Source organism: Apteryx rowi, unplaced genomic scaffold, assembly GCF_003343035.1.
Source record: "Apteryx rowi isolate R43461 unplaced genomic scaffold, aptRow1 scaffold_85, whole genome shotgun sequence".
NCBI lineage: Eukaryota > Metazoa > Chordata > Aves > Apterygiformes > Apterygidae > Apteryx > Apteryx rowi.
This window is the reverse complement of record NW_020451149.1, coordinates 738,375-765,269: the sequence shown is the minus strand read 5'-3', so window position 1 is coordinate 765,269 and position 26,895 is coordinate 738,375. Positions and strand designations below refer to the sequence as shown.

Below are 26,895 nucleotides of genomic sequence, written 5' to 3'. Positions count from 1 at the left end.
AAAGCAGAAAAATAAAGAGGACAAATAAGGAAAATGGCAAATACGGTATTTAAAAGCACTTCATAGTACAGCATAGGATTTTTGCCTGGAATGAATGGTGAGCCCTGACAAGCACAGAGGCATATGGATGCCATGACTAACAAGCCAAATAATTCAGCAGCTATAAAAGAGTGACATGCACGAGACTGTTTGTTACAGCCTAATTGTTTTAAGTAAACTTAGCAATCTTGGTGCTCCTTCTCATGTAGTCAAGTTTAAAGTATAGCTGAAGTGTATTGCTTGGCTTGATTGTGCATACACACACAGACCAGCCGTGGTCTCTCAGCCTGCTGTGGCAAGCACTGTCAAGGAAAAGGTCTCTGGCTGGGAGTGAGTGCACGCAACTCAGTTGCCTAGAGCAGCAGTGGACATAACTCAAACAAAGGCAGATTTTAGAATACTGACTTTGTAATTTCAAACCTTATTTTGGACAGCTATCGAATTCCCTTTGCTTGTGGTAGGAATTTATTATCAGGTAATTTCTGAAGCAATAAAACCTTGCCTTGATTTTAAGAATGGACAACATAAAACAAGATTTTTAATAGCATCATTTTGTTGTTAAAGACATAAAAATAAATTTCACTTTCAAATCCACCCCTAGATATTAGAGAACAGTATTCAAGCATTACTAGGATATGACAACCGAATGAAAACAGCTGTCACCCATCTAATAAAGTGTATTTCTACTACAGGAGATTTTCAGTCAGATCACCTGGCAAAGTCAGCCATACTAATCTATTTCTTATAAATTAAGTTTAACCTACGACTGCCCAGTTAAACCTCTGCTTTCCCCCCACACCCCGACATATTTTTCTACTTACAGGAGGAAATTATGAGAGAACAGATATCAACAGGCTGAATTGTGTTAAACAGGTGCTCTACGTCATGCCAGCCATTTATATATCTGGCCTCAAACTGCAAAAATAATCATCACTTGGGCTTAAATATAAATCCAGTCCAATGATGAAATGGAGGAAAAGGATATAATGATTTAGTACACAAATGTACTAGCTTGTTCCCTTTCATAACTGCTTTGTCAATAATCTGCAAGGGTGATTTACTTTTTAGTGTTTAGAACTGTATACACTGGAATTTTTGTTGSTAGTGATTTAGTGAAACTTTCACCGATACTAATGAACAACAATTTCCCTTTGGCAATGCACAGTGAAACGCTACATGGAACTGTAGCGGCATAATCCAGGCTGAAGTTCCTCCCTCCTTTTTGGATCTTCCCTCCCCCCAGGTAAAATCCTGAGAACAATCCACAGCAGACATGACAAGACAGATACAGTGCATTGCTGAAACTCTGAATCATGGCCTGGACATTGGATTTAGGCCTATATTACATTCAGAAGGTCATATATAACAATCAAAAAACAAAAAAACCCAAACACAACCAAGTTCCTGAATGTCACATTTTGTTTTTCACATCTGCTAGAACAAAACAGAAAAATCCTGGAAATTGCTTCTGCTTCATTTTAGTTTAGTTCTGAATAGTCTAAGTACCTTTTACTTGTGATTGTACAAGCAGGACAACAGCAGAAATACTTCTTGTAGTATTTTTAAAGTATTTTTCTACTGAAGGTCTATTTTAAACCTGCAGTTATTCATTTCCAAAGACATGCTGGGACAACCACTCAGCTACGCTCGTGCGGGTAATTTCATTGACTTTAACAGACAAGTATCATGTATGAGCAAAATAAGCAGGAACTGAAGGAGTGATGTAATTTCATGTATATGCAGCAGGCTGGAAACATTTTGAATATAATTAAGCTTTGAGACAGTATGCCAGCCAAGACTTTAATAACCATGGAAAAAAAAATGTGGGCGATTTTCATACTTATCAAAATAAGGAACTGTCGAGAGCCATTAGTAATGTGGGTAAATGCTGTCTAAGCTTCCCACACACAACTCTGCCAATAAGCTTTAATTTTCAGCTGCAAGAATCCTGCTATTCCAGTCTGGAGCTTCTCCAGAGCAGAGATATTTAATCAAGTTACATTGTGAACTTGCTCTGCAACACATTAAACATAAAAAGATCAATATGTAACATGATTTGTTATCTCAGTTAGGCTTGCCCAGACTAAGGTTTTCAGGAGCTTAAGATCAACCCACATTAAGCCTTAGCATAAAGGAAACTTCTGAAGCAGAAGTTATTTCAAATACAAGTTAGAGTGAAAACCTAAACTGATGCATGAGAAACTGTGGTATGATAATACTTGCTATGAACAGTGAGAGACCCTACATTTGTGAAAGAGTAGAAACCATTTTTATAGCATACTCTTGAGACACTAGACTGATTCACAAAGGACTATGAAAACTTGGAGAGAAGCCTCTCTGTGTAACTGTTACCACAACACTGCTATCAGACACCATCTACATCTTTTCAAGGTAGCTGACATGTGTAATTAAAAGTAACACTTTCTCTCTTAAATAAAATATGATTTCTTTAGAGCAGACATATAAACATTAAAAAAAAAAAAAACACCCTTCAAATGAGACAAGCTATTCCAAGYATTTATCATCAGTGAATACCACAAACCGGAAGAGGTTTACCCARCAGGTTCATATATGAAGTATTTCACTCACCTTCAAAGTCCACATCCCCTACTAACTTTGTCTTTCCTGTAAGAGGATCATGGATATGGTTGATGCCTACGTCAATCACAGCTGCACCTTCTTTAACCATATCAGTTGTAATCAACTTGGGGATACCTGGAACCATCAAGACATACTTGATTAACGTGGCCAGATAGTCTTAGGTCATCAGTTCCCAATTACAGCCAAGGGTGTGCATGCACATATGTGCATGCATGGAAAGAGGATTCTTTCACTGAAATTTTTCCTATAAGTTATATGTAGAAAACAAGTTTTTCACTTTTACACAGTTTGCAAGTCTCAAGAGAAAAGCTGACATCTCTTTGATATGAGTAAATAATTTTAGCTAAGCCTGTAGTCAAAAACATAGTCAAGCATGATCATGATAAAAGATGTGCTGCCAGTTTGCAAATCACCTCTATAACATTTTCAAAGAAAACTGAATTATAAGTATGTGTTGTGATCCACAAGAAATGGTGGCTCTTGTCARTGGTCACTCTTATCAATGGTCCAGTGATCCAGAAGTGTTGGAAACTACTGAAGCGAGTCATGTATGATGTTATCTCCACAGATTTTTTTTTTATTTTATCTTTTCTATTTTAATATCTGCATTGGATTTGTGTTACTCTCCTTGGCTTTTCTGATCTCCTGTACAATTGTTAGAGGCATGACAGTTCAAGCTGTTACTTTTACAATGTGCACAAACTACATGAAATACCACCGTTACAAAACAAATGCTAGCATGATCAGAGAATTTATCTATGCTACCAGCTTATTTTCACTTCTTGGAAAAAATCTGGAGCAATTTTAAGTGCCAGAAAGCTAACAAGAGAAAAAAAAAGGCTAACTTAAATTTACCCATAATAAACAGTGTCAGGCCAATTTGTTCTCCTTTTTTGCAAATATCAGGTTTTGTACATTGGAGAGAAACAGTTGGCTTTTAAGTAAAGCTTTTTCGACATAAGCTTCTCACAAGCAAGCCAAGAAAACGTACTTGATGTAAAACCTGTGGGATAATTGTACCCAGATAATTGGCACCAATAGTTTACTATCAAAATGAAAGTGGTGTTGAAAGGGTTCCACAAGGGCCAGGTATTAACTTATAACATCATTAATGTGGTGGAATAGAGAACAGTCTTACTAAATGTGGATAAGACAAAGCTGGAAAGTACTTTAAGCAGTTCAGCTTAGATTTCAACTGACACTGGCAAAAAGATGAAGAACATCRAAAATGATAGGAAATTCAACAGAAATGAAGGCAAGACACAACATTTACGTATAAATAGTTACCTTGCACAAAGGCAAGATAGCAAACAACCGGTCAGACAATAATTTTTCAGGAAAAAAACTGGGGATTAGAACACCAACTGAACATAAGCAGATACAATTATGCTATTGCAAGAAACAGAAATCCTGATCTATGCAATATTTTAAGGTCTCATGTGGGATCCTGCATTTTTTCTGTGGGTGTCAGACTTAGCTGATTTATCTGTCCACATCTCTGTAGAAGAGCAACAGGAACAGACCAAGCACTATAATGAAAAAATGCAAAGAATTAGCCTTTTTGATCTCATGACAGTCCTCATGGATGTAAAAAACTGTTGGGAAGAGGAAAGGAACTATCCATCTTCCATGTCCTTGATGGATGGGATGCAAAATACTAGACTTCARTTTTCCTTGCTGCACAGACACTCTGCAGCATGTTTCAACCATAAGAACAGATGAACACTGGAGCAGGTATAGCCTGGGGAGAGGATAAGGTCTCTGTCACTGGAGGTCTTAGAAAGCAGACTGGACTACGTCAGAAATTTCACTTTTTTATGCACTAGGATGGACTGGATAGAATTTCAAAAGATCCTTCTTGCCGTGTTTTTGTATGATGTCCATACAGACGTAGGGAAGCAGAACTGGGAAGACCTCCTAGATTCAAATACCACTGACATGCAGGAGATGCTCTGCTTAGTCTCTTCTACTCTTCATATAACCAAGTCATTGACACTTAGCAGATATGTTTACCAAAATCTGTTCAGGGGTGGAGGATGATTCCTGAGACTGAATATGAGAAAGCTGAGGCTTTTCTACATTAATTTCTGCTATAAAAGACCGTGCAGGGAGATTGTCTTTAGTCGAAGAAACACAGTCAGCTATTAATTAAGTTTAGGAGTATTAATGGGTACTCCCATGACGCTAAGCTTTTACTGGGTAGCTTCTAGATAACACCGCATTCTGTCACTTAGAGCAAATTAGGAGATCTCCGCACTTGACCAAAGAGGGCCTGGCCTCAGCACTACACACTTTCACCAGCTTCCAGTGGTCTTTAAGTATACAATGTCTTGAGGCGCGACTCTTGCTATTAAGAAACCCCAGCTAAAACTAAGTGCTGCAACAAGCCTCCTCAGCTTTTACGTACAGAAAAGATTTCCTCAGCTCCCTGTAGAAGAGCTCTATTCAACCCTTGACATTCATGGCACAATGTTCAATAGTCCGAACCTAAAAGGTCACTTGAAATTCCAGATAAAGAACATGAGTTAATGGCCTTATTTCCAATCAGCACATTCCAGCTATCAATCAAAAAGGTAAAGCATATGCATGGCTAGAGACACCAAAAACAAAACAAAACAAGATTTAGCTATTAAAACAACATTTAAGTACAAAAATGACAACTTAATTATATGCACAATCTGACCTGAGTATTAATGAACGGGATGGCACAACATTGCTTTCTTAGAGAGTAAGTCTGGACCATAAAAGCCTTTCACTTCCTAAAGATCACTGCCACAAGACATTTCAAATAGCAAGTAGCACCACATATTTACTTTTTGAAGATCATTCTAATCTAGCTTTCCAAAAGTGCTGAAGTGAGAGGTAATAGTTTTATAGTATGCTCCACTTGATGCACAGAAAAGCCTTGTTCTTCAAGAATAAGAGTTCAGTAGGGACCCTCTCTGCAAACAGTATTTTTTTACTGTAATTAAAACTATTCTAAAACAAACACATCAGTAGTAATTTACAAACAGCAGTATGACTTGTGACCAGAGATCTGAAAGGTCATTCCTGGACAGGTGCAGAACAAATGAAGTATCTCCTCAAACTTTAAGGCAAAAGAGTACTTGAGACCAAAGTGACTATATGCTATTGGAGATCCAAGAATACAAGGTGCTTATATATCACCTGCATTGGTCTATCATAGCTTAAATGCAACAACAGCAATCTTTACTGTATATCCACTTTAAATGACCTTCTAAATTTCTTTCCTACTATGCAACCTCTAAATYGACTTTAAAGTTGGAATTTCCTGTCACTTAAGTTCCATTTATTTTGCCCTGTTTCTTGAGTGATCCTGTCGGTTCTATCTCTATGCCTTGAGAGCAATGGAGATCCTCTATTAACAGGGCAGACAAAGGGGGAATCTAAACTACACCCTCCCTGTCAGAGCAGATTTCTCTCTTGAAAAAAAAAATAAAAGCGCAAATCCATATGTTTTTGAGGCTCTGTAGTTTTATTTGAGGCAATTGTTGGTGTACAATGGCTTTGGCTTCAGAGCATTGGATTTCAGCCAGTTAATCATCTGGCAATGCGCAATATAGGAATGGTCTTTGCTTTCCATTTCTCACTCCCCCATAGGGCACAAGCTTGAAACTCTGCTTGAGCAAGCCAAGACCTCAGATTCTTTCCTATGCCATTTGATAACATCTGGCTGTGTCTACTTCATCATACTCTTACGCAATCAATTGCAGGCTGGCTGGTAATTGGATAATGCTTTAGTCTTATGGGGGTAAATGATCTGTGTGTGGTACAGATGGAAGCATATTAACGGAAGTTACACAGTTACACCCTTTGTAAAATGGTTTGATAATAGGCCAAATACTTAGTAGCAACAAATAAACTAACCCCCAAACCAAACGAGATCTATTTACTCAAGTCGACTTTACATACCAAGTAGAATGAGATGTGTCAGAGCACCTATTCCTAAAATGCACTGACTGTAGAATATGAGAAAAMCTTCCATTAATAATTTCTGTAGAAAAAGCTTTAAAAGAATAAAAATATTACCCTAGCTTCAGTGCAAGGACTGTAAAATAGCAAACTCCTAAGGAAATTAACCAGCCACTGGCTTAATAAAGCACAGTCTGGCAAATCAGCAGTTCCCATATAGAGGGGGCCACAGCTCACCTCCTSAGGGACACTGCAAGGAGTCCCGGAAGAATTTCATCTAGCATTTGGCATCCCCGGCCCTTCCTCTCTTAGCCCTCCCCTCCAAATCTGGCAGGAAGACAAGTTTTTTCTCTCAACTAAGGCAGACTGGAAAGCTGTGACAGCAGCAGCAAAATCATGAGGTAAAGACTACCTACTGCCTTCATCACCACTCCAGAAGTACTGCAGTAGCTACACAAACAGCACAGACAAAGCTGCACTTCATCTTCTGCTACGTGCCTGGGCTGATGGTGACGGAGGAGCCCTCATGGGATGTCTGCATAGGCAAGGACAGTGGGCAGGGATCAGGACTAACAAGGGAAGACCATGGTGGGATCCCAAGTGCAGGGTGTGCTTATTGGAAAAGTTATGCTTTGACTAGAAATGCAAAAAGCTTCATGGCATTGAAAGGGTTTAGGAAGCTCCAGCTGGAAGCCAAGATGCAGAATTTAGGGAAGGCTAGGCTGGACAGGAAATGCATTGTTGGAACTTGTGATGCAAGGAGGTGGGAGGGAATGAGGGGGGAAGGAATAAATTGCATGGATAATTACACTCAAGAAAGCTGGGGACTTGGGGTGCAAAGGCTGGGGGCTACTGAGAGGGACAACTTACAAAGATGAGCATGCTCAAAAGCAAAAATGAGCTTGCTGGGAAGCGTYTGAGAGCCCTGAATGCAAGCGAACCAAGAACCCCCTCAGACAGAGTAATGCATCAGACTGAACACACTTACTTTAACAAGTCACCGAACTRGGGCCCAGACTGCAGGCAGCTCTTCTAAAAGCATCATATGGAAAGAGCAGAACAGTGATCTCCCTCTTACACACATAAAAAGCTTTCTCCCACTTGCACTTCTCACACAGTGGCCTATGACAGCAGCTGTCCTACYCAGCAGGGTAAAAGATACCTTCCTTGTGACCCTCACTGCGCAGGTCCCACACATTTCCTGGGAACGACCAGCATTATCCCAAAGGTACAATGTGTGAAGCTCCCACGTAACAAGGAGAGCTTGGAGGGATTCCACTTTCCCAAAGTGTAATCCTCCCCTGAGCTCCCAATAGGGCAGGGCTGCCTACTGTTTGCACAATCTAGCCCTAGGTTTTTTCATCATTCCAAGTATATCTCATATTGTGTAACGAGTGTTGTATCATGCTTCTGTTACAGGTAACACAAAGAAAAAACATCAGGAACAAACATGGCTGAATTGGTACTGAATAGTTCTAACTGCAAGTGTAGCCAATGACAAACTATGTTCAGTGCAAAACCAGATGCTATGATTAAACCAGAAGCAGTGAATTTTGATGAAAAGTTGCTAGTTTATTCCCACTTAGCGCACACACACACTATTATTTTTTATTCATAGTGTATGATTCTGGTAAGACCAATAGTTGAGTAATCACATGTGGGAGAACTGAGCTGTTTCTTGTTCCTGACCTGGCATGAGAAAAAGATAGTGCAGTTAAGCCCTGAAGGAAAGCAACATCTCACTTCAACAGGAAATGATGAGCTGTAGAGATGTAACTATCTGTCTTCATCTAGAAAGTAAGTTAGCAAGACTTGGTCATAAGGATGGTGAAGAGGGAGGAAGGGAGGACACAAAAGCAAAGATACAATCCACCTGTGGTCCTCCAAGTTGTCTGAGGGAAAGAGGATGTTATGAGCTGCAAAGGGACATAGAAGTTTACCAAGTTTTTTTTGTAAGTTGATTTAAACTTCTATTAATAATACYGGTACATTAAAAACAAAGATTGCTCAAGAACAGAGTTCTGCTTCTTTCTTTGTTATAGACAAGTCAAACTGCAAGTATTTCACTCTACATTCCTCTAAGAATATCGACACAGTGATCTTTCAAAGCCCCTCCTTCTTGCACATACTGTTCGCTTCCTCTATATATGGTAATTGCAAAAAATCAGAGATGAAAAAACATATATGTGTTACTAAAGCTACCATTTAATTTATCAAGATTGCCCTTAAATCTAACAGCAAAACAAATATATCATTGTTTTATGAATGCAGCCTCCAGCTGATTTAAAGAAACCCTCCTGTCAACATTTAAATGACTCATGATTTTTGCACTATACAGAGAATGTTTTAATTTACATAATTATACCTGTATAAACTATGCACTGAATGGTTCCCAATCTTGAGTTCACCCTGAAGTCTCCCTAAGGGAAAGGTGTCACATGTGATGAGAAACAGTTTATGAGTCTGCAAATGTAAAGGGCAAGAACAAAGAGCCAAATCACTTGCCCTTCTTACAACAAGAAAACCTACTCACTGCAACACCCTCAGCAAGCGTGAACACCAATTATTCGGTGAGACAAGTCAAGTAGCTGGTATTGTCACCAACACAGACACCGATCTTTTCAAGTTTTCAACATTGTCATTGGAGTATTAAGGTCAATTAATATTACCTGCAGCTACTACTACAATGTCAGCTAGTTGAGTGTGGATCTTGAGCTGCTCCTTTGGTGTGTATCTGTGAGTAATGGTCACTGTAGCATCACCTGAAATTTAAGAGACGGACAATTAATCGATGCATATGAGATTCCTGCATGGCATTTATTATCAGGTACAAATGAATTATTTTGGTTACATAAAGAACAGTACGCTCATCAGATTTATCTTGGGATGCATCATTTATTTCAGCACAGGCAGAATGTTTACACCACCTGTGTTTCACACATACGAAAAAGTGTTTATCCTTAAAAATCGGCAYCGGATTAATGAATTCATACAATGTAGACTAACTTATTCCTCAATCAGCTTCACTACATTTAGTGAAATTACAAGAAATGATCCCAGCATAGAATCTGATGTCTACCCTATCATGCACATTTTGCAAAATGTACCATAAGACTAAGTTGTTTGTGACAAAATAAAACACCAAGTGCAAGATGACCATGTTTATACCTTGGTCCTCAACCACTTCTGTCATTCATCTGTCCTCAAGCTCCCTAGATGCCTCCCTCGACATTCTGTCATACAGACAAAAAGGAAGACCATGGCCGTCTCCACCTCTGTGAGCTAAGTCTGTAACAGGGTTATCCTGGAGTCAAAGTTTAGTCTTTGTCCTGTGTTTCTGACAAACTTAGAGTGTTCAAGGACTAAGTGGTAATTCAAATTCAGTGAACCAGCATTACTTCTTACTGCTATTTCCTCCCTCGAGACTTAAGATGGCTAATCATCTGGCCAACAACAGAAGATGACAACCAAAGCTCTTCTCTTTGTAGGATCTGATTGCGTAGGGAATGAGTCTAGTAGCTACGGCAACAATGGCACACTGGGGCCAAGGGTCTTTTCTTAGAAACTCTGTCTACCAATATTTGCATGCAAGGAGAAGATAGCGAAATCCCTCTGTTGACCGGAACACCAACAGATTTCATTGAGGAGAGGCATTCTKGAACGTACATGCGTAACACAATTAACAACAGCATCAATATTTAGATGATCTGTATAATTCTAACTGGATGGATCTGAGAATGTTTATCACTGTAACCACTTAAGGAATAAATACACCAAACGCGTACGTTTTTCCACAGACTTGAAATACAGTAAGTAGTCATTTTACACAGCTCAAATGCAGTAACAGGAATGGAACAGAATGGACAAAAAGGTGCTAGATTTTTGCAGATGTCTTACCATCTCTTGTATCTCCTGATAAAATAACAACTGCTGAACCCTGACTTTATACCAGAGCAGGAAGTGTTTGAAGTAATCGCAAATGAAGCCCACAACCTTTCGGCCAAACTCAGCAGCTCTGGGGCCYGCTCCTGCATGTATGCCCATTGTTTGGCAAGAAGCTACAAAAAACACTTTCTAATAAGACATGGAAAAACTTGTTTTGGAAAACCTGTTTGATGGAGATAATGAGGAGAAATCAATASACACAAACTGAAGGCTCACAGGCATAGGGACTGAAGTCTCACACTGCATCCAAAAGCAAGTGTGGCGATCCCTTGACCTGGAAAACAGCAAAGATAACAGCCATGCAAGGAGATTAGTCCCAGATACTGATGCCAACACTCTCTCTCTCTCTTTCTCTCCCTTGCAGCTATTTTTACCGCATAGTGTTCATGCGTTACATCCCCTAGTCTCCATCTTCCATTCACCATAGACTCCTAAGCCATATTATTAACCACTAAAAGGTTTTGCCATCTCAGACACTACCACCATGCTTGCTTCCTCAGGAATGTGTCTGATTGATCTGATCTGTGCCTCATCTCATTAACTCTCTTCCTTAAGCATCTCACCTTCGACTTGTCTGTGCTTTGGCTTCTCTGCCTTTTTCCCTCATCTCCTCCTTCAGGCACCCCCTCTCCTCCTTCAGTCTCTACACTCAATATGGTCTCCCTGAAGAGCAGCTGATGAAGACATTTTCAGTTACTGGCAAAAGGGAAGTGCAAACGTGCACGAGCAGTTCTATGAAATTAAGGGAACTGACAGAAGTCTTTTACCAACTTGGCATAACTTCCCATTGATCTAAGTCCATCAAAAGCTTATACAGCTCACCATCCTAAAAACATCTGCTCATTAACCTTTCTTGTGATAGCAACATCTTAACCAATACATAAAGCCTGAATGTCAATATTCTCATACAAACAAAACACATAGGAACAAGATGGAACAAGTGCTCATTCACACTCTTCACTTTGTTAAGCACTAAAGCACTGCTTCTCAGGTTGTTAACTTGTTGCATGTCTGCCATGCCCACGTGCTCTTATGAGTGAGCAGCATACAGGTTGGACAAACAGCCTAAGATTTTCTTCTTTGGTGGTCTCGCTCTCAAAGGCTTATCAAAATTAATCACTTGGCCCACTGCAGAAAAGCCATACATATTTTCTGGTGTGATGCACTTCCCTGTCATTGTTAAGTAGCAAATGCCAGCRACACAAACTCAGGGACTCTCTGAAGGGCCACTGTCTCACACAAGAAAGCCAAGCAGACTTTTCACTGGATTCTGGAAAGAAAGGCATCAATAAAACAGAAGGTCCTACAACACCAATTTTAAACAGGAAAGAAGGATGCTTTGTCTGAAACCAACTGTCATAATTCCCAAAGATATATACATAACAATGTATTTTGGACTGCACTTAGCATAGAGGCTGAGAAGAAAAAAAATGACCAAGTCCAAAGGTACAAATATTCCCAACTTCTAAGATATAAAATCAGCGCAATTTTCCCCTAAAGTTTTCAATGAAGAATGTGTCTGTAGTCAGCTCCTGAAACCAAATAATTGCTCTCACTACCAAAAAAGATGGTCCCTACCTTCCGAATAGTGGTCCAGAAGCTTACAGACACCACGGAAAGGGTAGGTTGTCCATTTATTTGTGATCATGTCAAAACAGAAAATATACAACTATTTTTACACTGCTACTTCTGCTGAAAGAAGACAAAGGAAGATATTTAGCAAGTAGGATTAAGTATGATACTGCTGAGTCAATCCACTAGTTCAGAAAATAGAGATAGTCTCATGACCTAACTATACAGAATAATTTGTTTTATAAGGGTACAGACATTTTTCCTGTATGACCAGATATTGCCACCTGCAGGATATTAGGGTTTCTACATACAGAACATTACAGGTGAAGACACACCCCAACTTTTCAGTTTTATCATTTGTAAATATACAAAAAAAAAAAAAAGAAAAAAAAAAGCCCAAATCCCTTGCATAACTTTTTCATAAGCGTGATTTCATCAAATCAGTCTCAATTGCTGATACCACCCTATTTTGACTGATAAACCTGAGAGTATTCTTTAACAGCACCTATAGCCTCTTGTCTGGTCCCCCACCCCTTGTTTAAAAAAGGAAGCCTCCACTTCACTTCACTTGTATTACCAACTTTAAACTATTCAAAACACGTTCCTAAGAAGAAATAACAAATAAAACATGTAATTCTGACTATGATAGAGCACAAGGCCAGAATACTAGATACAGAATTCTCTTCAACTGCAAAATTTAGTTCATCTAGAAATTTTAAAAGCCTGCCAAAGCTACCTCATCTTATATTGTGATAGAGTATTGTGATTATGACATGCAAATTTTACCCTTATACCAGCTGCTAAAAAAACTTCTGGAAAAGATTATTCCATTTAAAATATTATTTTGATTATGCTCATTTTTCCAATCTTACCTACAGCTCTGCCTCCTTGACCTCATTAAACATTAGCAGTATGTATGCTCTTTCTCAGAGCATACTACCCAACTCAGATTATCTTAAATGTTTTCAATTTCTTCTCTGTCATGATACACGGAGAAATTTTAACAACAATTGCCAAACAACTGAAACCACAGCCTAGCTTGCCAAACAATACAGCCTTCCCTTCCACGTTGCATCCAGGCTGGTCTCTTGTCGCTCAAAGTAGAAGCAGAACTAACTGCAGGAGACCAATCAGACCTTCAAAGACAGTCCAGTCCATGAGTCAGGAATGAGAACTAAACTAGACTTGTCCAACTTTGAAAGGATTTATAACAATGAACACTACAAATTCATAAAGAACAAACATAAGTATATAAGAACTATATATGCTATTTTCTCATTGTCAGCTGTTTTACACTGGATACTACCACTTGGCAGCTTGGGGCGGGGGGAAGAGGGGGAAGGGGAAGGGAAGACTGCCTTAAGAACAAAACCATTTCTTCAGACCATGCAAGTACTTCACAATATTTCTGTTTGTCAATTTCATTTCATCTGCATTATATAAAGCATATTTCAAACTCCATAAATTGCATTTCAAGTAATATATGGAACCCAATCCTTGCAATAAATAGCAAAAATCCTAGTGATTTTCATGGGAATGGAGATGAGCCCAAAATTATGTACTGATGGTAATTACAATTCAAACATGAAGAGAAGTTTCAAATAGCAACTTTCCCACAGAGGCTGAATGGAAAAGCCAACTCTATGATTAGTAAGCTTTCAGTGTTTCATTATATTAATAATAGATTTCATTCTACTCCTATTAAATACACTTGGGATTAAACATCCATGTTTACCTCATTTGTGCACATCACCTTGGCAGTTTCTAACATCAAACTAAAGCTGCAAGAGGACAGTATTCTATTTAAATTTTATTTGTTATTCTTTCTACAGCACAATTCTAGCAGTACATCCATGCCTCTGTAATTTAGAAAAAATAAAAAATATTTTCATTACAACCCCCAGTTTCCAGAGGGATATTAACTGAACCACAGAAAAATCTCCCAGGCCAACAGGTACTATCATAGAACTCCCACTGAAAAGTTACTTTCTTGGTCATTTAAATATTTTCAAAGCTACATAGTTTCATAATTACAACCTAACTAACATAGTACAACACAGAAATAGTCATATATGTACAAACACACACACATAAAAAAAAGTATCAAATACATAATACTATACGTGTGTGCATATTTTATATATATATTTTGTGTGTGTGTGTATGCGCACGCACATGTATATGACTAATTTGAAATTAGTATTACGTAAGTGTGGGGATAATACAAAATACATGTGGGGATAATACAAAATATTGTACAAGAGACAAAACCTTTCTCATTTAATCTGAATCCTCTGCTTAGTTTTATTTTGACAGTTTCACATACAGGAGCATTAGAATACCGAACAACATTCCTGGACTTACCTCCAGGCCTTTCATGCTCTCCATCACTATGTAAAAGCATTGAAATAGGCATTCCAACATTCTTAGATCTTCCAGCTACAACAACATTTTTACCAAACGTTTGTATTCCTTATAGAAAAAGAAAAAAAAAGAAAAAGAAAAGAAAAAGAAAGTTGTATTCTGCTGTTTTGAGATACCTAAACCCATCTTCTCAATCCTCAAGATGTAATTATTTGCTATTGTGGATTGCTGACATCTACATTACTTGAAAACTCACAAGGCTGAACTCGTGGGATGAATCCACAACAAAACTTTCAGCTTTCACAGTAGGGAAACAAAACTGGCACCTAATATAGGTGATCTGAATCACCCTTTGGAGAGGCTTAGTTTCTCTTCACTGACCATAAAGGGAAATATAAGCTCTTATGTCTATCAATGGGAGCATCTGTATTATACTTATAAAATGAAAAAAGTATTTAACACATTTGAAGTATCTGTTCTTYTCCATTTCTAGTATGCAATTAAATGTTCTCATTTAGTGTCACTTTTGTCCTYGTTTCTTCCCCTTCCCCACCAAGAACTTTTATATTAAAATTATCTATTTGATAATTAATCATGAGGTAAGCAGTATCACAGAAAGCTCCTTCCAACTTTATAAAAAGTGCAAAGTAAGTTACCATGAAAAATGTTTCACCAAGTACTCTACGTGAACAACTGTCTGTTCTTAATGAATGAGATCTTTTGCCAATAGTAGAACTAATCTATTTGGTGCCTCATTATTATTTAGATTACTTCTCTAAATGCTTGTTCTTTTACCAGTCCAATATATTAAGACAGCCTGCTTCTGTTAACTTACATCTGCCTCATATTGTGTACCCCTCATTCATCTTTCGTAATAAAAAAAATGTTTCAATACACTTCCTTACCTGTCCGCTTTATGATTTCCCACACAGCAGCAGCAGTGGCGGGTATTATAGAAGGCTGATCAAGACACAGACGTCCAATGTTGATAATGTGAAATCCATCCACATCCTTTTCAGGTGTAATAGCGTTACAAACTGTTCGCTCGTCTATGTGATCTAGAAAATGCATTGCTTTCTGATTACTTTTCTTTCATTTATCAAAAGTCATCAATGCTATCTAAATCATTACATGAAGAAACACACTAGTTTCATTTACCTAGGATAATTATTTGTTATTTGTTATGCTTAGGCTATACTCGGGGAATGAAAAAAAAGGGGGAGGAACTAATTTACAACTTCAATTTTCCAAATCGTCCGCTGAAAATAAAATGATTCAGTTTGTGACACTGCTTATACAACAGTTGTAGTCAAAATATTAGAGGCTGATACTCCCCTGACAGTGATGCTTACTAATTATGAAAAATAATTATTTAAACAACACAGTTGAGTCCCTTCTGCATTTTGGAAGTGTTAATAACCTAGTGGCTCAAAAAAAAAAAAAAAAATCTAGCCTTCAGTTTCTATTTTTTAACAAGATAATGGTTTTTAAGAATTTGCTAATCAATGGGATCAAAATATATCTTTTTTTCATTGGAAAACTTGGATATCACATAAACTTGTGAGATCTTTATGAGCTCAAAACACCAAATATGATTTAAATGATATTGGCACATGATTATTTTTAACTTTTCACAGTTATTACTTTTCATATGCACTATTTTTATGGGGTAAGTCTTCAGCTGCTTAAAGCTTATACTGCATAAACGTTGACATTCATTATGAAACAACATAAGCATTAGCCAAGACAAGTTACTAAACTAGGCATAAAAATTGTGCTGTGAAGAGACACTCCAGAATAACACCTGTACGAAATATGTTTACCTCCTGTCAACACACGATCCAGAAAGCAAACTTCGTTTCTGTAAAACAAATACATTTGCCCAGTGGTATGTTAGTTACAGCTTTCGTCTACTGCTTCATTGTTTAATAACTTCCCAGGTTCCAGTGTTACACTCAAGCTTTACTTCCATCTCAGTTTTTTTTTCCCCCTCCATCTTCTATCTAATACTACAATGCCTATACTAGGATCCATGGCTAAGAGAACTCTCTCCTATTTTGAAGTGATATATCTACATGTCCAATTTAAGAGGCATAATGGGATGTTTAAAAAAGCCAAATAAAGCAAAATGAGTGTTCACAAGGAAATTCAGGCATTCTCAGTAGACATGTTTTATACACACATACCCATGAGATTTGAATTTAGTAATTAACTTACTCTACATATGTACTTTCAGATTTTGCATAAAAAGGGACTAGCTAATTAAAAGATATCATATGCTAGGAAACTTAAAATATGGTAAACTCTTGTTAAAGGATTTCCAGTAAAAAAATGGAATTCAACTGGAGTGTGTCAAACGGACAAAGCTATGATTTAATTTTCCATCTTCTAAAGGGAGAAAGTTCCATTATGAATCCCTATGTCAAGGACCTGTGGAAATTAAAACTGATGAAAGAGTCTTTCTTTCAAAATCAAATTAGTCTAATCTAGATCAAAGAAAACCATAACTTTGCAGGCAGGCAAGAGAAATTCAGAGTAACCTATTAAACAGTTTTTGCAAAAGGAAACTTGTTAACCTTGTCCAAAATAGTTTTTCAGCAAAGAAAATTTGGCAGCCATGCTTTTCTTGGAGCCTGGGATATGACAAAACTTTCCTCTGACCAAGACCTCCTCATTCCTGTTCAGCATTCCAGAGGCAGAAATATAAGATATGTTCATGTATAAGCAAAAGAGAACATGCTTTACATGGATTTTTTTCACTCAAAACTGATTTGCAGGATTTCAGAAAAGGGCACATATCAGTGAACAGAAACCCAGCCGCATAGCTGGGAACAGGCAGGCCAAAATGGGCCTGAAAAGAGAAGATGTGGACACTCCTCTCTTCCCTTGCCCTTAATCAGAGCTATCTCATAAAACACTAACCCGGGGTGGGGAAGAGACAAAGGTAGAAGAAAAACAGTTGCAATTGTATAAATCATTACTACATTACATCAAGTGTAGATTTTATTTCCCTTCAGAAATGTTTTTTCTGGTTTTATTTGCATATGACTATAGACCACATAATTTTTTCCTGAGGAAAAAGTAATCTTTTAAGTATGTTAGCGTCAGTCTCACAGAATATTATTCACACACTTAACCTTCTCTCTACAGATTGTCATGCCAACTTACTTGCAACCATTCCAAGCTATTCCTCCACCTCAAGTTTCTCTCTGTCTTTACACTTTTAACTGTTAACCCAGCTCGCAAGAAGACGCTGAATATGGCTTGCCTGCCCATACTCTTATTTACAAAACAAACATGCACTTCAAATGTAGACAAGCTAAAAATAAAGGTGCCTTTTCAAAAGGGCAGAGTGATGAAAATAAAAACATGGAGCAAAAGAGATACAGTCCTAGGAACTAAAATATACAACATGGATCAAGAAATACGGAGTGAGGAAGTAGCACTGCAGCAACAGCAATGGGCTTCCTGGAAAATCTTTTTACAAGCTGTACTGTGACCCTGCTATAATGATATACCCAGTCACACCAAATCAGGCTGCACTTCAATTAGCACAGTCCTTTCCAGTAGAGAAACATTTTGTTCATATGCAGTTCTCCCATACTTCACAGCTGCTCACCTCCAAGAAAGCGTTACATTTTTAGCATTCTATCTCAAAGAAATATCTAACGTTTCATAGCCATTCCCCAAGCAATTTTAAAAGATACAGGAAACTGCCCACAAAACCATTACCACATCAGAAGTAAAGCACTCAGAAGGTGCACAGAAAGTAAGTCTTCCTCAGGCAAAGATAATAAACCTCAAAGTTAAGTTCTTCCAACTCACAAAAGTGAGAAAGAACAAAGCCATTTTCTGCTTCTATTTTTAACCTAATGTTGATCAAAAGCCACACCTGTGTGTTGTTTAAGGCCCCCCCCCACAAAAAAACCAAACACCCAACCCACCAAAACAAAACCCCAAACCAAAACAACAAAAAAAAAAACAAAAACAAAACAAGCAAAAGCAGCCATTGCTGATCTAGTGTCTACAACTTCTAGACTTTATCTCCTACCATTACAATGTAAGTTAAACCAATTTTGGAAAAGGAGCTAACATAGTCTTCTGCCCTTCCATCTCTAAAAGTTTCTTTGGGAGAACATGATATTTCAGGGGAGGGAAAAAAAAAAAGAAAGAAAGAAAGAAAAAGAAAAAAAACCCAGTACACAAAGTTATATTTGACTTTTATTGTAGAAAGAATTTCTTAATTTTTAAAAATGGCTTGCATATTTAGCCTTAACAAATATCTATACAGACATGTAACACTGAAGCAGTTCTGCTGTTGATTCAACTACGGTAAAGCTTTTCTGAAGGTAGGCAACAGCCAGGCCTCAAACTGGCAAGTTTTACAGGTTAGAGGAAGACTAATTACTCCTAACGCAGTTACTGTGAGTGAGGTACTGTAGTTTTTGAGAGAGATGTTCAACCAGTTATATCAGGGCTTAAACCATTGAAGTGTACTAGCATTAGACATCTGAACTGACACATCTACAATTATCTTCAAATTGGTTTTGTTGAAATGTTAAACACAGAACTAAATCCACTAAGTTTCAAGGCTTAAGCCCATTGTTAAATTATATATCACTGTGCATAATGAAAGCAGAAGACTCAAGAAGAGATTGCAATGAACTGACAGCCACTTCAAACAAACAAATAAAAAACAACAAAAAGGAAGCATTTCTGGAAGGAGTATTGAACAGTTTTTCAGAATATCAGCCTAAGTCAGTCAAGTGACATATCACACCTCCCATTTATGGGGAACACAGCAGTGGATGGAAACTCCAGAGGACAAGCTTATTTCCTGTGCTACAGAGAGGAATTTCCATCACTAGGTTGCCAGTGGTAAATCTTTTCTGGAGTTCTTAATACTGATGAAAAATTAATAAAAAAAACAATTCTTCTCATCTATTCTTACTGGAAGAGATGTTTCTTCAAACTAAACAACGAAGCACATTCAGGCAACCAAGCACATTCAGGCAACTCCCAGAGTTCATTACTTAGCATCCAAAGCTTTGTGCTCCTTACTTGCATTATGCTTCCATCTTGTGGCCGGCTTGCTTCAGTGCATAGCAAATTTGGGGATTATCACCATCTAGCGTTTAAATAATACGAAGTGCAAAACTTCCTAACCACGACTGCCAAATTTATTACAAATATCAACAAAACACATCCTTCTCTTCCTTAACAGTCAGTACCTGCCCCATTTCTTCATGTTTCGCAACTGGGAAATAAAGGCAGTGAAAACTGTCCGAAAGCAAAGAGCAAGACTAACAGTAAGAGTGGAAATGAAGAGCTGATGAAAAACAAATCCTCTACTTCATAATCATCATTCCTAGAACAATAACCCTTGGAGTTCCTGCTAGTGCTAGAAATCATGCCTACATACACCAAAGACCATATTCCTGCCCTTCAGGGCCTACAGTCTAAATATATGATAGCAGACAACACTTGGAAATAAAGAGATGGGCGAAACCCAACATGCCAGTCAATTTATTACAATGAATCTAGTAGGTTAGGTACATCTCTGTTAGGAAACTTACACTGGTTTAACTAAATTGATTTAGATAGATTTAGGTGAAAAGTTATAAGCTCAATCACTGCCGAAATACCATCTTTCCAGCTATTGCCGAGTGGTTTATAAGGGTCAGAYAGGTGAGTTTTTAGTACACACTGCAGGGGGTGGGGGGTTAATAAACATGAATATGGTAGAGGCTTTTAGGAGTTTAGCACAGAGCTCACCTGGAGCATTAGAGACCGCACAGAAAATACCAACAGAGGTTTAAGGGGAAAACTGGAACCACTGTGAGAACGGCAGTAGCATCATCTGCTAGGTACCATACTTGGCATGCTACAGTCAATAAAGATACAGCAAAAGATCTTGATAAATACAGCAAATCAGTGCAACATGTTAGAAAAAAAAATAGATAAGTAAACTGAAGCAGCAAAAAAGGAAAAGAGAAGTTATCCTTGCAGTAGCATTTTCACTGATTTTTTTTTTTTTTTTAAGGCAGGGTTGTTGAGTCTCATTATTCACTTTATTTTTTGTTTAATAAGAACTGTGAGCTAGTATGCAATAGAAATGTATTGTTTCAATGACTCATCCTTCCTTATGCGTATGTGCTTTCAAGAGCTCCTCATGTAACTAAGGTACACTCACAATCAAAAATTTTGTCAAACACTTCCTCTTAAGATGTCCATATTTGAAGAGCAGGATAAGAGACAGCACCTACCTGGGAGAGGTAGCTGAACTAATAAACCACTAACCGTTGAATCCTTGTTGATTTTGACTATCATATCTAAGAGTTCTTCCTGAGAAATGTCTTTAGGCCTCAGTATGATCTCACTAGAAATGCCTGATAATAAACAAAAACAGAAGACACTGATATTAGTATCAGATTATTTATCTCAGGTGAGCTTAGTCATTTTGTCTAAAAATGCATCAGATGCTCAACAACTGCCTTAACTAAGAACGAAGGACTATTGAAAATTCCACTGTCACTGTCTGATCTTTAACACTATGTTTAGATGTCAAATACAATCTTACAGTGAAAYATACAGGAAAAAACAGTAGTTTGACAAAGTAGAGTCAAAATTAAAACTGGATTTACAAATATTTGGAAAATAAAGCATACAATAACTTTTTTACAAATATGTTCTTGAGAATTATGAACAAACCCAAACAGATCAAGCTACACTAACAATACTGCCACTGCATATGATGACTTCACCACTTCCCCTACAAGGACAAAACTGTTATTAGAACAGATAATTTTTCAAGTCACTAGACAAGACTGCAGTTCCACTGACAGCAACAAAATTCAAGTTTCCTGTTTAAGCTAGGATACTGTTTCAAGTGGACATAAGATGCTGTAGTGACTGAGCCTTACCTCAGATAATCAGTTATTTACATTTGCCATTTATTATGTCTGAAATTTTGCTCTTTTTATATAGAACCGTGACACTTTGGTTTTGGATTGGCTTGCCTGGCTTTAATGTGGACAGAAAGCATTCAACGGGACAAATTCCATGAAATACTGCAGATACACACCAAGAAGCTTATTATTCAGGGTATGGAGAAAGACACTCTTAATTTTTCTTTCTCTAAGAGTTGTTAGTTTATAAGCTTTGCTGCCATCAATTCTAGGATATTAGGATTTGTTACTACGGTTGTAAGCAGACCAAAGAATCTATGTAAAAGAAGGAATATAATGGGTACTGAAAAGGTAAGCTCCTAAGCATATATTTCACTTTTGAAAATCACCAGTGTCTTGCAAAGACAATTAATAACTAAAAGCTCATATAATTTCCCTCCAATTATCTTTATTCACCCAGCCTTTCAAAACCAGCTAGATATTTAACCGTCAAAAAACCTTTGTAGTGTTCCCTTTTAGTTTCCAGTTTCTAAGGCTAAAGGTGCAAATCGTTTCCTAACATTTTAAGGTATATAATCAAAACTTATGCCTACCATTCCTGTGTCATGAAAAATACTTTCTTCGCACATCAGTGCAACTTTTTCACTTTATGTTCATCAAGAATGGTGAGGAAGAAAACAGTGCAAAGTGAAATGAAGATACAAAGGGTCCCTCCACCTATTTTTTTTTATAAAAAGATCTTGTGCTTAACATGGAAACATTTTTTATTATGTAATACATACCTACAGATGCAGCTGCTTTTATCTTATTTCTGACATAGATATGACTAGCTGGATTGTCTCCTACTAATATGACAGTGAGATGAGGTCTCTTGTTTCCAAAGGATATCCATGATTCTACATCCCTTTGAACTTCTTTCAAGACTTGTTTAGCAAGCTTTGTCCCTGAGATAATGGTTGCTTCATCACTATAAAGACAAAAAGATGCACAACATTTAGATCTAAAATATTATAAACAAAACACTTAACTGTGTGATCTACTGTGTCAAAAATTTTCAAATACTTTGATCAGTGAATTTGATGTCTTTCAAATAGTATTTGAAAGACATGAACTCAGTACAAACCCACCTGGACAAAGAAAGGATTCCCCCTCTCTTATTTGAGGAACATGAAAGTGCCATACAAAACATGAAACATGAGGAACATGAAAGTACATACAAAAGAGAAGCTCTCCTGCCATACCCCACCTTCCCAACACATGCAGTCAACCTGGTTTTGGTGAACTTCTGTGAATTCCTATGACCAGGAACAGAACATGAGAACATTCTTACACCCTTAAGAATTTGCATTGTAAGAAATTGTTACTCCCTCCCTTCCCAAATTCACTTCAAGAACATATTTGGCATGGGATTATTCACAGTAATCTTTTGTCCCAATCTAGCTGATAACATTTCTTACTTTTCTCAGGACCTAGCTGAGATAAGTGAATGGTGAATAACTCAGTAGCTTTTGTCATCCTCTCCTCCTAAAACTGTCCCCCCCCCCCCCGCACCCTTTTGGTCTTTCAGTCCCCTTGGCCTTCCAGAAATCTTGCCCTCCCCTCTGACCAGCACTATAGCAGGCAAACATCCTCTTGGATGGTGGTGGAGTGCCCACCACCATYGTCTTGCCTGTGTGGAAAAGCAGAGGAAGACTGAAGAAGGTGTCTTGTTCCTTGAACTGTCGCTGAAGCCCTCAGCTCCCCTCTATCATTGCTGCGGTCATCACCACAGCCAAGGATTTTGGGGGGGGGGGGAACAACCCTCATGCCCACCAACTGAAAACAAATCTCCAGAGTGTATGACCTTCAGACGCTAGGATATTACATTTTTTGTATCAGGTCAAGCAGCCTTTAAATACTAACTTTATTGCTGGGATGGGGGGGTGAGGAAGAGAGAGAAGAGAGAGAAAGCCATAGAGCAAGAAATTCTATCAYTGATCTCGTCTGAAACAAGGTATTCCAGATGATTCAAAGCCATCATTTTAAGCAACACAGAAGAGCAAGTTGCATTTTGCCTGTTTCAGAGATTTGTGGAATTTCACTCATTTCTAGGAGGTCTTGATGACCAAAAAAGCTAAGGGCAGCAGGAGACCATGTGGTCTTATATGAAAAAGTCATCCAAACTTAACTGCTACATCTGCCTGATAGAGGAGGAAATCCAGTCCGCATTTTATTTAACTGAAAAACAGTTCCATCAGCATTCTGCAACACAGAATCACAGAATCGCTGAGGTTGGAAGGGACCTCTGGAGATCATCTAGTCCAACCCCCCTGCTCAAGCAGGGTCACCTAGAGCAYATTGCACAGGATTGCATCCAGGCGCGTTTTGAATATCTCCAGAGAAGGAGACTCCACAACCTCTCTGGGCAGCCTGTTCCAGCGCTCTGTCACCCTCACAGTGAAAAGGTTTTTCCTCATGTTCAGATGGAATTGTCTGTGTTTCAGTTTGTGCCYRTTGCCTCRCGTCCTGTTGCTGGGCACCACTGAAAAGAGTCTGGCTCCATCCTCTTGACACCCTCCCTTCTAATAATTTCAGAAATCCAGAYATTTGTGCCAAAAACAGCAGAATTGAATCCTCTGCCATATAGACCAGCAGAACATGAGTACCTATGAGGTCTGACACCTAATTGTATTACCACGGTTCTGCTCACCAAGCTTTCCGTGTTTGAAAACATAAAGCAACTACAATGCTTTCACTGTAAGCTAGTTGTGATCTGCTATACTGGGTGAACTTTCAGGTCAGTATTTAAGACACAGCTCCATGATAAATCAAAGGACTGACCAGCAAGAGGTGAAACCCTTCTTTCCACAACCAGACAAGTGTTCAGAGTTGTCATGCTGCAATACCAACACCAGAAGATCAGTTCAACCAGCGTGTTAAATGAAAAGCGTGGGGTAGAAGAGCCAGCAGACTAGATGGCCACTGTGTTAGACTACATCCCTCTCCCCCTAGGGATCCATCTTTCTACGAAAACTGGCAGTTCCCTGCACACTGCAGTGCTACGTGAGACATGCAGCGGCCACAGTTTTTATTTTTTCATACTCATGCTGAAAAACAAAGCGCTTCAGCACTACAGTGCTGAAGAACAAAGCAGCACTGAAGTCCCACACTACCTTCTCTCTAGGGACAAAGAGGTGTAATGAGATGGGTAGTCACCATCACACTTCTCTTCATATACAAAGTAAAATTATTTAGCAAAGTAGAAAAGATGAATTCACAACCTATCAGCACAAATAAACCTAGACAGCAGAAATGCTAATGTACAGTAGTTTACAGTAAAAAAAAGAAAAAAAAAAGAAAAGCTCTTTGAAGTACCAAGAGCAAACACATTTTAAAGCTAGATCCCCCTCACTGGGGATTAAGGGTGGAAGGCCTAATTGCAAGGGCTCTCTCACTTCAGTTTACCATTTAAATCCCCACTGGAGCAACAACACCCGCCTTGCAGTCCTCCCTCGCTTGCAGTACCTCACTTGCCGGGTGCGATGCCACACGGAGGCAGGAGAGCCGCATTTTCAAGGGACTCAATTAAGCCACTGCTCTCCGCGCTCCGGCACACCACGGGGTCCCGGAGGAGTCCCGACCCACCCCGCCACACCGGTCCCGGCCGCTGATTCTCGGGAGAATGAGGCGAGTGTGCCGGGAGCGGGGCCACGGCGCTGCGCCAGGGGCGTCGGAGAGCGCCCCCTCAGCACGCCGCGCACCCGCGGACTTCCAGCACGACCGTTAAGCGGCAGCTGCGCGCAGGAGAGGGCCGCCTCACGCGCTCGCGGGCTTCCAGCGCGGCCGCTCAACGCCGCGGCGCGCGGCCGCCTCACGCACTCGCGGGCTTCCAGCGCGACCGCTCAACGGCTGCGGCGCGCGGCCGCCTCACGCGCTCGCGGGCTTCCAGCGCGACCGCTCAACGGCTGCGGCGGGCGGGGGGCTGCCCCGTGCGTCTGGCCCGCCATTCCCGAGGATGCTACCTGCCGCGCCGAAAGAGGGAGGATGAAGATGCTCGGAGCGGTGTCGCATACCTGGCGGCGCTGCGCGGGGAGCTGCTGGTGCTGTAGGCAGCTCCGGGCGCTGGGCGCGAGGGGGCTCGCCACCGCCTCAGCGGCACCAAGCCAGGGCGCAGCACGGAGGAGGAGGAGAAGGCGGCCGCCGCCATTGCGGTCCCAGCGGGCGGAAGCGCCGCCGCCGCCGCCACAGCCGAGCGGCGAAGGGAGGAGCCAAGGCAAGAGGCGAGGCCGGGCCGCGCGGGGCCGGGGCGGGGCGGGGCGGTGGGAAGGCCCCTACCGGGCTCCGCAGTGGCCTCGGCGTTGCCGGTGCCTGGGAGTTGCCGGCGGTCGCCGTGGCGGGGCAGACGAGCCTCAGGGGCACGGTGAATACACTTCCCAGCAAAATTCACGCTGCGCGGCCAGGGACGGCGAACCTGTGGGTTCGTGTACTGGGAGGACGAGCAGCACGGCTCTGTTCCTGCCGGCCACGCTGCAGTGCTTTGCGGGATTGTGGCGGGAACTTCTGCAAGTGATGTCCTTGGGCGGGAAAGCGGGCAAAGCTTTCGAGCCCTTCGTCTCTTCATTTGCATCCTTTGATCCGTGTGAACTTCAGTTCCCGCGAAAATGTGGCCTGGGCAAATCCGACGCCTAGTGAGAGCTATAGAGAAAAGCATCACTGCGCTTCGTGATTCTCAGCCACATCCTCTTGTTTTCCCGGTGGAAGTCTCGTCGTCTTGATTGCAGCTCACTTATTGCTGCTTTCTGCCTTATTTTACGGCAGATTTTTGCCTGTGGGCAAAGCAGAAAAAGAAAACAAAATGAGGTCTAAAATCGCATGTTCAAAGCACGCCAAAGTAATAATGGCAACCTCATCTGCGGTATTGAAGCAGCTGACAATCGGTAAATTCCTTTTCGAAGCTGTGGAATGCTTTCCAAAGATGCAGTGGATTAGTGAGGCTGCAGTTTCTGCTGTGGCAATTTTTCTGATCAGTTCAGTGTTCAGGTAAGGAACATGGCTTAGGTGCTTCCACAGAAATTGTGCGTACTGTTTTTTAATAATTTTTCCTCCTAGAATCTTATTCTCTTCCATTATTGTAGATACTACATATATTGTCCCCTTTTGCTTGCCATCTCTTATTTTATAAGCAGTAGCAACACTAAACTTTACACACTCTCTGGCATGGAGTATCTTAATTTTAAAGCCTTATTCAAAAGGATATTTTCCCAAGATTCATTGACACAGCTACCTACACTGTCCCTTACCTCCTTGATTATTTCTTACTAGTATCCTGTTTCAAGAAAACTGAATGTGTGAGGACATAGGAAGTCCCATAAAAATTTATGGTCCTAAACGGATAAATCTTTAAGATAGAACAAAGTTATATCTTTAATTTTTAATCTGTTTTATCCAGTATCTAAAGAATTGAAGATTATGGGTATAAATTGAGTATATAAGCTCATTCATAAAAAATCTGTCCATTTTTTGAGTATCTTTTTAGGACTGGTATCAATGGTTC

General features: G+C 39.6%; 1 protein-coding gene across 1 annotated transcript in view; it reads right to left on the bottom strand.

Moving 5' to 3' along the window:
* The window catches only part of MTHFD2L (methylenetetrahydrofolate dehydrogenase (NADP+ dependent) 2 like), a 33,566-nt gene extending 8,018 nt beyond the window's left edge, over positions 1–25,548 (bottom strand). The window contains exons 1-7 of the mRNA XM_026090155.1: positions 25,415–25,548; positions 22,145–22,329; positions 20,721–20,843; positions 15,360–15,512; positions 14,455–14,562; positions 9,243–9,335; positions 2,629–2,754 (exon numbers count right to left, since the gene is read on the bottom strand). Of these exons, the coding sequence (XP_025945940.1) occupies positions 2,629–2,754; positions 9,243–9,335; positions 14,455–14,562; positions 15,360–15,512; positions 20,721–20,843; positions 22,145–22,329; positions 25,415–25,548 (922 nt within the window). The remainder of the gene's footprint in view (positions 1–2,628; positions 2,755–9,242; positions 9,336–14,454; positions 14,563–15,359; positions 15,513–20,720; positions 20,844–22,144; positions 22,330–25,414) is intronic.
* Positions 25,549–26,895: the final 1,347 nt, after the last annotated feature.